This window comes from Ceratotherium simum, chromosome 24, assembly GCF_057802395.1.
Source record: "Ceratotherium simum simum isolate JZ-2026a chromosome 24, ASM5780239v1, whole genome shotgun sequence".
NCBI lineage: Eukaryota > Metazoa > Chordata > Mammalia > Perissodactyla > Rhinocerotidae > Ceratotherium > Ceratotherium simum.
The window spans coordinates 41992964-42006603 of NC_141923.1; the positions used below are offsets into that span (position 1 = coordinate 41992964).

At 36.0% G+C, this 13640-nt stretch overlaps 1 protein-coding gene across 1 annotated transcript in view; it reads right to left on the reverse strand.

Annotated features, from left to right (window-relative positions):
• LRRC9 (leucine rich repeat containing 9) overlaps positions 1-13640 on the reverse strand; it is a 122676-nt gene that overhangs the window by 54210 nt on the left and 54826 nt on the right. The window contains exons 16-17 of the mRNA XM_087448426.1: positions 9284-9496; positions 4193-4312 (exon numbers count right to left, since the gene is read on the reverse strand). Coding sequence (XP_087304552.1) covers positions 4193-4312; positions 9284-9496 — 333 coding nt within the window. The remainder of the gene's footprint in view (positions 1-4192; positions 4313-9283; positions 9497-13640) is intronic.

Below are 13640 nucleotides of genomic sequence, written 5' to 3' on the forward strand. Positions count from 1 at the left end.
GTCCCATATAAAGTGGAGGAAGATGGGCACAGATGTTAGCCCAGGGCCGTCTTCCTCAGCAAAAAAAGAGGAGGATTGGCGGATGTTAGCACAGGGCTGATCTCCTCACAAAAAAAAAAAAAAAAGAGAGAAATAGAAAGTGAAAAAGAGGAAAAATTTAAAAATCAAATGCAAATTAAGAGATAAAAAGGACTCAAGAGAAAGGAGAAATAGTGAGGGTAGATAAAGATTCAACATGTGAATAATGAGAAGAAGAAAACCAAAGCAAGGAAACAGAAAAATTGCTAAAAACTTCCAATTCAAAAAACAAAAAGAAAAAAGCGATTTTAATACACATATTGGAAGAGCATACTGCAAAACTGAAATATTGATCCAAGACAACCAATGTCAAGGCACATTCTAGTAAAATTACTAAACTTTAAAGAAAACTAAAAAAGTTCTTTCGGCATCTAGAAGAAAAAAGCATGTGACTTACAAGGAAAAAAAAATTACACATCCTCATCAGACTTTTCTACAGCAATACTTTATGCCAAAAGAAAATGGAATAACATTTAAGATGTCCAAGAAGAGGAACTGTGAGCCAAGAATTTTGATATCTGGCAAAGCTTCCTTTCAAGTATAAAGGACAGGGATAAACTATTATCAACATGCAGTAACTGAAAGAATCCTGTTCCCATAAGCCCTTCCTAAGGAATCTATAATTGAGTATTTTTAGACAATCAAAATGTTTAAAGAGATACCAACCTAAGGACTAGTGATGAGAATTAAATACACAGTTACCAATGAACTGACTTGGAGAGTGCACAGAGTGTAAGGCTACATGCTCTGACAATGTAGATATAGTACGATAATTTTCTTTTTTCTTTATTTTTTTCTTTTTGCTGAGAAAGATTAGCCCCTAACATCTGTTGCCAATCCTCTTTTTGCTGAGGAAGATTGGCCCTGGGCTAACATTCGTGCCCATCTTCCTCTATCTTACATGTGGGACGTCTGCCACAGCATGGCTTGGTAAGCGGTATGTAGGTCCGTGCCTGGGATCTGAACCTGTGAACCCTGGGCCACCAAAGTGGAATGCACGAACTTAACCACTACGCCACCGGGCCAGCCCCTTAATTATTTTTTTAAAATGGAGAAGAATGGAAGGAATATATACAAATTTTTTTTAAAAATATTTCCAGTGATATATTGATAAGAGTATTAGTGCTGTCATTCTGAGTGTGTAATAGGGGATAAAATAAATGAGTTAACTATTAAGTGTTGTATTTCTATCACCTTGTATCCTTGAGAATCAGGATTCTTGGTGTGGGAGGAAAAAAAGATACAGATGTAAGTAACAGAGAAGAGGTTAAGCTAAAAGATTTGCAGCCTTGAACCTGAATTGGAAGTATCAAGATTAGTTCATGAGGTTTCAGTTATACATACATATATATAGTCACATACATACATACACACACATAGCCATACCCCGCAACAAGTTCTGCCCAATGAAAAGACCTAGAAACAATGACCAACCCAGACTGTGGTCCTGAAATACCACTTCTCTCTAAAAGAAATGGCTGATCCCAAGTCTGCAACAGAAAATACATAAAATGTGTATGGAACATCTTTCATACCAGGTGGCAAAGAAGCTATCAAAGATCACTAGGGTCACGGCAAAAGGAGCTAACTTTAAGATGCTCTGACTGGCTAAGGATGAGACAATTTGAGCTTCAATTGTGATAATAACTGCAATAGGTTGAATCTCATCAAATATGCATAAGTTCCTACATTCCTAATGATATTAAAACAGAAAAGAATTGCTCATCTTTGGGAAATCATAGAGAACCACTTCATTATCTTGAAAATTGGTAACTAAAGACAAATAATCAAGCATCTATTCTGCATTTTCCATATGAATGGTACCACTGGGTAACTAAATAATAGATAAGGGAAAGGTCTCTATGTAAAAGTATTCCAGCTAATAAATGAAAAAGAAATGATAAAATAAGAATATTGCCATTTTGTAATCCCCAATGAATTAATGGATATCGGCATTAATAATGGCTGCTGGCATCAGAAAACTGAGACAACCAGACATTATGTGCCTCCTACAGTCTTGCCAGAGGAATGGAACCTGAGTCTGATCCAATCTCTGGATCCAGTTGCCAAATCGTAGAAAATATGGAGAGTGGAAGGCATGTAGGGTTATAGCATAAGTAAGCAAATCAGCAGGGAAACTCTTTGGGTCAGAAGCTCCAAGTAATTCTATAGATAAACTACGGGGAGTGGAAGGGGATAGAAGGGAAACCTACAAAATTGAAAGAGATTTAAAAGATACAGTACATTTTTTTTAAATGGCAAAACTAAACTTTTATGCTAGGGATGCACATTTGGGTGATGGAACTATGGGGAAAATTGTAGGGAGAGGCTAAGTATAGAGGTCAGGATAATGATTTCCTAAAGGGATGGGGCATATACAAGGGACTTATGCTGTAGGTGGCAAAGTTCTATTTTTTGACCTGGGTGCTGGTTACAAGCACATTCACCTTATAATTTACTATGTCACATGTTTGGAGTATGTAGTTTTCTGTATCTGTGTTTTATTTTACAACAAAATGTGAAAAAATACACATGTTGAGTATCTCTTCTCTCTGACCTCCCCACCCCCCCACATCCTTATAATCATTTTTAGAGAGACATTTATTTACCAGATACTTGATGTTTGAGAGGTCTATATCTAGCCACCTTTGCTAATCCTAAAATTTGAAAATATACTTGGGCATAAAATTTACCCAGTTCCCTTATCTGTAAAATGGTAATATTCATCCAATAAGGCTGTGAGGCTATGATGATGAAAGACATTTTTCTATTAGAGTAGAACAACAAAGCCACATTGCAAAAGACATGCTGGGCAGCTGGCTAAGCTCACTCACGATCTAAGTGCCTTGCATGACTTAAGAGTTCACTCTTTAAATTTGTGCCTAAGCAAAATTATAATGACTGTTATAATCTTTGGAACTGCTAGCAAATCATTAGAAAAAAAATAAATTAAAAGAATGCCAATAGGGCCGGCCCCATGGCTTAGCGGTTAAGTGCACGCGCTCCGCTGCTGGCGGCCTGGGTTTGAATCCTGGGCGTGCACTGATGCACCGCTTCTCCAGCCATGCTGAGGCCGTGTCCCACATACAGCAACCAGAAGGCTGTGCAACTATGACATACAACTATCTACTGGGGCCTTGGGGGAAAAAAATAAATAAAAAAATTAAAAAAAAAAAAAAAAAAGAATGCCAATAATCTACATACAGTTCTGGGAACTCTATTCAACTACCTTCTTTCCTCTGCTGCATACCGAACCTAGACTATCAGGGATTCTATTAAAAATACTTTGCATACCAAAAGAAACAAGGAAAGAGGTTTAATACTAAAACCTAAAGCCAGCAAGCAAAGTAACAGCTCCCACCACAGTGGTGGAAGCAGCAATGCAAGGGCTTTGATTGCAAGGAGGTGGAATGAAGGAGAGCTGAGAATGATGATATATTCTGAAAAGGTAGGTCAGTCACCTGGGACCCATGGAAACAGGAATGCTGAGTGGAGTTCTGGAACCACATACATAATTATTTTTGTTACATAAGGAAAACAAAAGCCAGACAAGATCCATGTCTGTGTGTACACGGGCATTACTTATTTGTCCTACGATCTATGAGTAGGCAAACAGAAATCAAACAAGATATATCCATGTTAACATTCAGGTAGAAAGGACAAGGCAGAGAGAAAGAGAAATAACAACATGGATAATGGACAGATGGGAAGAACTGAGAACATTAGATGTGAAATGGAAAACTAGAAAATGAAGAAGAAGAAATAAGGACTCACAAAGAGGAGAAAAATAAGAGTGGGAAAACAAGAGCAGAAGAAAATGAAGATGACACTTTCCAAGTTATACTTTGAAAATCAGTCTGGAGTAGTTTTAATATATTTATTTTAAAGTAGGTAGAATCAGATATGACCGCAGGGGTGTATTTGGTCTGCAAATGGAATCTAAATTGAAGATCTATTTTAGAGAAAGTAACATAAGGTGTACGTATCCTTTGTTCCTGATTTGGGCTGTATAATTTTAAACATGCTATATATGAGATCATAATTACAAAGATAATTTATCCACTAAATTAATAATTTTGTTTTACTTAAATAATTTCACACGGACAGTTCTTACCAAGTGGTATACATCATCTAAACAAGTAAATTCATTAAAGCTGATATTAAGTTTTCGAAGTCCTGTTAACTTGGCGAGATCTCTCAACTTAGTCAAGCTGTTTCCATGTAGATTCAGACTCTAAAGTAAAATAAAACATAAATTAAAAAATAAGACATTATATTTTACACGATAGTTATTTAAATAACATTGAGAGCTTAGAGGAAAAAAATCTAGTGCATGATTTTAAAAGGTATAGTTTATAATAGCATCATTGGATTCGCTTCTTGACTAATTTGATCTTCGACTTGGTCTAAGTTTAGCAATAATTGACATGAAATTCTTTGTTTTTCTTTTTTTTTTGGTTTGTGAGGAAGATCAGCCCTGAGCTAACATCCATGCCAATCTTCCTCTTTTTGCTGAGGAAGACTGGCCCTGAGCTAACATCCATGCCCATCTTCCTCCACTTGATGTGGGATGCCGCCACAGCATGGCCTGACAAGCAGTGCGTGCCCGGGATCTGAACCCGGGCCGCCAGCAGTGGAGCATGCCCACTTAACCACTATGCCACGGGGCTGGCCCCGAAATTCTTTTTAGAAAATAGTTAAGTATACTATTATTAGGGCAGATCTATTTCTCAGGCTAGCCAGGGAACAACGTAGGACCTAAATATTTTGGGTATCGGCTAGGATACCTCACAAGAGAGGATGGCAAGGGTACACCTTGATTGCAGGAAACCGTATGAGGGCACTGGACTAAGGAAGAAAGGCTGAGGGTGTTGAAGTAGGAGGACAGAGCATCAAAGAAGGAGGTGGGAGGGCGTCTAAGACAATTTCTATATCAGAATTTGGCCCAGACTTTCCCTGTCCATTTTGTCATGGGCTATATAAAAGTAAATGTTATTACACTTTTATATTTAGGGGAGACCCTGATGTCTACATATTTTTCTGCCTTTAAACTACACCATTATGAATCAAGTGAAGACTGTATTTATGCATAGTCTACAAAATAAACAGTAGCACAAGAAAATATATTAATTCAATTGACCACAGTATTCAAAACAAATCGGTATTATGATAAAATCAGGTGTCTACCTCCCAACCCTCTTCACTCACCCCCACCATCTTATAGCCTATTATATTGTGGATATAACTAAATTCCTGGCAGGCAGAAACAACTAAATTTCTAATAGCTGTCAAAACTTAGCTAAAATTATTAAGAAGGGACAATTTATGCAGACTAGTTTATACTACAGGTCACACATAGGTATCATCCATGATAGATTCTAATAGATACCTTACACTTAACATGTCCACAACCGAATTCATCATCTTCCCTATATATCTGCTTGGCAGCCTATATTTCCAATCCTAGTTAAGAGTTTGACTATCTAACAGACATTGTTGATCACCTCCTTTCCCTCTTTTCCATATACATTCGATTCTAGAAATGTTTCTCCAACCAGCCACTCCATTCTGTCAGTACTACCAGTGCCTTAGTTCAGACTATTATTTGTCCTGTGGTCTACTGCAATAGTTTCTACTGGATTTCCATACCACTAGTCTGACTTCAGTTAAATCCATCCACAAACTGCCAAAGTTAGGTCTTTAAAAACAGTCTGTTCCTTAAAGAAAAGAATCTAAACTTTTAAATTTGCTTTCTAAAATCCATCCTAATGTGGCTACAACCTCCTTCTTCCGGCCTCAGCCTCATGTATCCTCCTTCTATTCCAACCTACCCCTCTACCTTCCACCATCACAAATCCTTTGTTCTAGTCACACATTTCTCAGTGTTCCCTGAAAATAGACGATCTTTCAAAACCATGCGCCTAAAGATGGAGTATTTTCTCTGCCTAGAAGATGTAAACAACTAAATTTCTCATATCCTTCAAAAAGTCCGCTCAACTCACCTCTGTCTATGGAGCTCTGCTAGCAACTCCAACCTTCCTATATTTGTTTATATATCTGTCTCCTCCACAAAACTGATATCTTTGAGGCGGGGAAGATAATTTATTCATTTTGAACCCCAATACTTACCTCATTGCTTAAAACATAGCAAGTTCTCAGTAAATGCTAAGTGAATAAATCAATGCTAAAGCCAGACTTATAAATGACGATTCTAATTTTGTTTTTAATTATGTAATAAGAGACTATAAAATTATATACTACATACTCTGGGGTTTTTCTTTCTATGTATTTATTTTTATAGATGTCCTCATAAAATTCAATCTAGTGGAGAAGACTGAAAAGAAAATAAGAGGTATGTACCCTGAATCTCTCTTACAGTAATGGCACAAAGGAAGGAGAGCGAAGGCTGTGATGTCTCAATATTCTTGCTGTAATATCTAGTATTCTCACTAGAATTCCTAGAAAGTGTGCTGGCTTTTAAGCAGTAGAGGCAAACTGAAGGTGAAAAAGCCCCTCCGTTCTTGTTATGGGTGTTGATCAAATTAATGCAGTCAAGTGGAGGTCACACATAGGCCAAAGTTTTGTGAAGTCTTAGTCTCGTCTGTTTTTCATCTTACAAACCAAAGATAATCATGATAAAGACCTGCCTGTGGTGCTGGTGTTTTTACTTTTATTTAATCGCTTTAAGCCTATAGAAATACATGTTGTGGAAGCTCAATCCAATCAGAACACATTCTTTTTTTAAACCCGTATTACTAAAGCTTTATTACCAAAAATTTATTACTCAAATATTACATCTTGACATTATAGTGTGGAAACAATAATTTCGCAGTACTGGCAGCTGGAAGATTGTTATCACTCTCCCGCACATTTAGGATAAAGATGGTGATGTTGCTATCATGTTATGAAGTTTTCCTTCCTCTCTAATAATAAGTGGCTCGGTAAAGATAATCTCCTCCTTATCTCTTATCTCCTGGATTTGAAGATTTGGTGAATGGTGATGATACAGTTTTCACCACAGCAATCCCATAAACTTCTTGAAAAAGATATTTTCTCTTTATTTTCATAAGCAGACTTAAAACTATTGACCTCACTTATTATTTTTAAAAATATTTTTGCATTCTCTTTCTCTTTTACACAATCACTTGAGAAAAAACTGTCATCTTAAACAATGGATCTAGAAATGTCATAATGGAGAAATGTAATTGACTTTCAAGATAACAAAAACCATTTCTGAATTTTTGTCTGTATCTCAGCTTTTAGTGCACACATAGAAAGATAGTGTCATGTAAGAATAGCTTGTCTTCTCAAGTATTCTTATCAATTTATCAATCAATCAAATATCAGTTTGCCTAGTACTTCAGCAGATTCAAGCAAACAACCCACTTTCTCTGCAAGAACCTGTTTTTAAAGACATTCTTTTTTTAAACAAGTAGCTAATGAGTACCTAACGTGTGTCAGGTATTCTGCTAGGTAATGGCAGAGCTGATGCTAGAGCATACAGTGTTTATGAATAAATTAGAAAAAGTTATCCTTTCCTCAAGGCACTTTTATTCCCAGCTTTTAGAAAATTGTCACAATATACTGACTGTGTTAGTACAAGAAACTTTACCCAGAGTTGTCAGAAAACTGTTGTAGTAAATATATTACTCTATGATTTAAAAGGTGCCCCTTAGATGTGGCCCTCTTGTGCAATGTACACTGCACAATTTTATGTTGTTGCCCTGGTGCTGGGGATATACACAGCTAAGAATAGCCATAGCCTCTGCCCCTATGGAATTTACAGTCTAGGAAGAACACAGAACATATAACAAAGGAAGTGGACCTAGACTCAGAGGTAAGAGAAGGCTTTTATGCTTAAGTATAGATCTAAAAAGATGTGTGGGAGTTAATTAGGAGAAAAGGGGCAGGGGAGAACATTCCATGGAGAAGAACTAGCAAGTGCAGAGGCTCTGTGTTGGCTGCAAGCAAGACACATTTAAGAAACATAAAGGAGGCTGAGTACAGAGAGCTAAAGGGAAGATAACATGAGAAGAGTCTGGAAAGGTAGGCAAGGTACCAGGCCATGCAAAACGTTACAGCCATATTAAGGACTTTGGTTTTATTTTTAAAACAGCAGAAAATCATTTGAGGATTTCAAATAGGAGTGGTGAGGGATGACAAAGGTGACATGATGATATTTGCACTTTGAAAAGATTACTCTAGCTTCAACATGAAGAATGAGCTGGGGGCTCAAAGTGGAAGCAGGACAGACCTTGGCTGCAGAGCTCTAGGAGGCCCCCGCTGTGTTGTATTGAGCTATATTCAGTTATATAGGGAATGGCATCCAAAGAGCTCATGAGCAGAATATAATGTGAACTGCACTTCTTGGAGTTGTGCAAGGTTGCAATGGTAGTGTGCAGGCAGCCCAGTTAGAAGGCTATGGCAGTAGTCTAGGTCAGAGATAAATGTGGTTTGTATAGAATGGTGGCAGACTTGAAATGGACAGATCTGAAAGTCAAGATGTGGAGGTAGGCTTAATATCTCAATAGAGTTGCTTCAGTGTAAAGTAAGTCGCTTCAATAAGTAACTCAAATTCTATTGATTAATTTTGTAAAGATAAAGCTCCCATATTCTGTGTTGATTAATCCTGGAAACTGATTTGAAACTTATCTATCTTCATCTTAATCATTTTAAAGAGAGCTTGTTATGCAGGAATAAAATCCCTTGCAAACTAGAAGGCTACCTGCAGACCTACACTGTCCTGTGTGGTAGCCACTAGCCAAACATGGCTATTGAGCACTTGAAATGTGGCTAGTCTGAATTGAGATGTGCTGTAAGTGTAAAATATACTCCAGATTTCAAGACTTAATATGAAACTATCTGATTAATGAATCTTCATATTGTTTGCATATTGAAATAATATTTTGGATATGTTAGATTAACTAAAATATTATTAAAACGAATCTTACCTTTTAATTTTTTAAAAACTTTTTTTAATGTGGCGAATAGAAAATTTTAAATTACATATGTCGTTCATATTATATAACTGCTGGCCAGTACTGATCTAGTCCACATAGAAGGAAAGGGCTAGGCCTTTCAACTTTGACAGCATGACACCTGGCATCATCAGATAGGTGGTTTAGGATCTTTAGACTTCATATGATATATTTTGATTCCAAATTCAAGCTTCCTGTCCCCAAATGTTATTCCTCATAATACTCACCACAATATGACTATAAATGCTAGTCTTGGCAAGGGAAAGTATCATTTTATCATCCAAACTAATAAGTTTTGGTCTGGGCTTGATCCTGGGATCCATTTTTATAACTTCATCATCAAATTTCAAATCCTGGGAAAATACTGATCCTTCTGAATTTTTTTTGCCTTCTTCTAGAATAACATTGTTGAATGAAGAAAATAAAGAGTGAGGCTTGACCTAAAAAATTTATTAAAAATATTGAAAAATTTGTTGCTGTATTTATCATTTTGAAAAAGAAATTGGCTTTGTAGAACAAGGTGAATTAACTTTTTTAAAGTTATATAGTAATATCTATGATGATCAGAATCACATTAGGAAATCTATGAGAGTAGATTAAAATTGTGGGCTAAGAACGGGTGTGTTCATCCCCTCCCGCTGAAAATTCCTTAAAACTGGCAAAAGGTAATTTATAAATATTTTATAACAGTGGAGAAGGCACCAACCAAAGACTAGAAATTGTGAGACATAAATCAGAATGGACTGAATTGACAGACAAATAGGAGCAGTAATGTAACCTGTAGCCAAAACATATGCAGGAGACACCCACTTTGAAGAGCAGACCCAGAGAAACTTGAAGTTCAGAGCGAACAAATAAAACATCAGGAGGATGCTTGAGGTAATTATGAGGTAATTAAATAATTATGGTAATAATTGTGGATGAATGAGTAAGAACAAGATGAACAAACAGAAATGGCTCTAGGTAAGGGGTTAATCTCCAAAATATATAAAGAACTCATGCATCTCAAAAACAAAAAAACTAACAACTCAATTAAAAAATGGGCAAAAGACCTGAACAGACATTTCTCCAAAGAAGATGTACAGATGGCCAACAGACACATGAAAAGATGTTCAAAATCATTAATTATCAGGGAAATGCAAATCAAAACTACAATGAGATATCACCTCACGCCCGTCAGAATGGCTATAATTAACAACACAGGAAACAACAAGTGTTGGAGAGGATGTGGAGAGAAGGGAACTCTCATACATTGCTGGTGGGACTGCAAACTGGTGCGGCCACTATGGAAAACAGTATGGAGATTCCTCAAAAAATTAAGGACAGAACTACCATACGATCCAGCTATTCTACTGCTGGGTATTTATCCAAAGAACGTGAAAACACCAATGCGTAAAGATACATGCACCCCTCTGTTCATTGCAGCGTTATTCACAATAGCCAAGACATGGAAGCAACCTAAGTGCCAATCAAGGGAAGAATGGATAAAGATGTGGTATTTATACACAGTGGAATACTACTCAGCCATAAGAAAAGATGAAATCCAGCCATTTGTGACAACATGGATGGACATTGAGGGTATTATGCAAAGTGAAATAAGTCAGAGGGAGAAGGTCAAATACCGTATGATCTCACTCATTAAGTAGTAGATAATAACAACAAACAAACACATAGAGACAGAGATTGGATTGGTGGTTACCAGAGGGGGAGGGGGGAGGGAGGAAGGTGAAAGGGATAATCAGGTGCATGTGTGTGGTGATGGACTGTAATTAGTATTTGGGTGGTGAACATGAGAACATGATGTAATCCATGCAGAAATAGAAGTATATGATGTACACCTGAAATTTATACAATGTTATAAACCAATGTTACCACAATAAACCAAAAAAATAAAATAAATTAGATACATAGAGATAAAAAAAAATGAACAAGCAATGAACAAAATGAACAGGCAATGATAGAAGATTTTTTAATAATTTGTGAAACTAATAGATGGAACCCTTTTACAGCATTGCGCTAAGTGCATATATGATGATACACAAAGGCATTTGTGACCCATGTTAAGCAATAAAGCTGGTTATAACAGAGGGAAAAAAAAAAAAAGAAAGAAAGAAATGGCTCTAGAAAAAACCAAAAAGGTCCATAAGAGAATTTTTTAAAATCTGGGAGAATAAAGCATCTGTGAATAGGCTGCTATAGAAAAGAACAGGGTAAACACTTCAAAGCCAAAATAAAAACAATTAGTGAAATAAAAAATATTCAGTAAACGCTCTGAGAAACCAAATGGATATGGCAGCAGATCAAATTAGCAATGTAGAAGCTAATATTGAGGAAATCTTCTGGAACATAGAATTTAAAAATGGAGATGTAAAATACGAGAGAAAAAAATGAGAAGACATGGAGGATCAATTCAGAATGTCCAATGTTTAACTATAGAGGTCCCAGAGGGCTTAATGAGAATGGAAGAGAAGAAAGAACTGAATCTTCAGATCAAAAGAGCTCATGAAATGGTGAGCAGAAGGATGATGGAGCTAGGTCTTTGCTGACATCACGGAACAGTCACAGCAGCCAGAACTGCCCACCTCTCGATTTCCTGTTATTTGAGTTATTCTGTTTACTGTTTGTCTGGGTTTCTGTCTTTTGCTGAAAGCACACTTGACCAATACAATCCCATCCATAATAACAATATAAAATATAAATGCCCAGAACTATATGTAACAAGAAATGTTTAATACCTATATAACAAAAACCATAAGAGAGGACTTGAATAAATGGAATAATTTATCATGTTCTTGGATGAGAGGCCCAACACTGCAAAGTACTCAGTTCACCCCAAATTAAGGTTTTTTTAATTGAAGTATAGTTGACATATAATATTATGTTAATTTCAGGTGTAGTGATTTGACATTTGTATACATTACGAAATGATCACCACAGTAAGTCTAGTAACTATTTGTCACCATACAAAGTTATTACAACTAATAACAACTGTTGGTGAGGATGTGGAGAAAAGGGAACCCTCATGCACTGTTGGTGGGAATAAACTGGTGCAGCCACTGTGGAAAACAGTATGGAGATTCCTCAAAAATTAAAAATAGAACTATCATATGATCCAGCAATTCCACTTCTGGGTATTTACCCAAAGAAAAAACTACTAATTCAAAAAGATACATGCACCCAAGTTAAGTTTTCAATTCAATACAATCTCAATCAAATCCTAATAGGACTTTTAAGTAGAATTTAAAAAGCTGATTTAAAATTTTATTTGGAAAAGAAAATTTTCAAGAATAGCCAAGAAAATGTTTTAAAAGATGAGTGGGGATGGGGAAGGGAATTTTCCTATCACATATCGAAACATATCATCAAGGTTGTAATAACAAAACAATGTGGTAGAGGTCCAAGATTGGACAAAGAGATCAATGGAACATGAAAGAAGGACTGGGCATTTATCCAAAGAACATGAAAACACGAATGTGTAAAGATATGTGCACCCCTATGTTCACTGCAGCATTATACACAATAGCCAAGACTTGGAAGCAACCTAGGAGCCCATCAAGGGATGAATGCATAAAGAAGATGTGGTATATATACACAATGGAATACTATTCAGCCAGAAAAAAAGGATTAAATCTGGCCATTTGTGACAACATGGATGGACCTTGAGGGTATTATGCTAAGCAAAACAAATCAGAGGAAGAAAGTCAAATACCATATGATCTCACTCATAAATAGAAGATAAAAACAACAACAAACAAACACATAGTGACAGAGATTGGATTCGTGGTTACCAGAGGGGAAATGGGAGGGAGGAGAGAGAAAGGGGTAATTAGGCACATGTGTATGGTGATGGATTGTAATTAGTCTTTGGGTGCTGAGCATGATGTAATCTACACAGAAATTGAAATATAATGATGTACACCCAAAATTTATATAATGTTATAAACCAATATTACCTCAATAAAAAAAAAGAAAAAAAATTAACTTTTAAATTACAAATTAAGATGACAAATAAATGTTTTGCTACAAATAAAAATTAAAAGACAAGTGACAGATAATATTTTCAAAAAATATATACATATATATATATACACACACACATTATAAAGGATTACTATCCAGAATGCATATAAGGATTTTTCCAATCAATATGAAAAAGATAGAGCCCAATAGAAAATGGTCAAACGATATAGCAGGTGATTTATAAAACTATAAATAATCCATAAGCATATCAAAGAATAAAATATCCTTCTTTTGCCCATAAGAGTGGAAAACAAAGATTAATAATGTCTTGTGTTCGTAAGGATGCAAAGAAACAAGCACTGTCACATACTGTTGGAAATTTGTAAAATGGTCAAACCTTTGTGGAGAGTACTGGCAAAATCAAAATTTAACATGCATATATCCTTTGACTATCCACTTCTTCTACAAATTTATCCTGCAGAGAAACTTCCATATGCATATAAAGATGCATCTATAACAATGTTCACTGAAATACTGTTTTAAATAGTAAGAAAACTGGAAACAACCTATATGTTTCATCAACAGGGGAATAGTCAAATAAATCAGAATGTTACTGAATAGTAT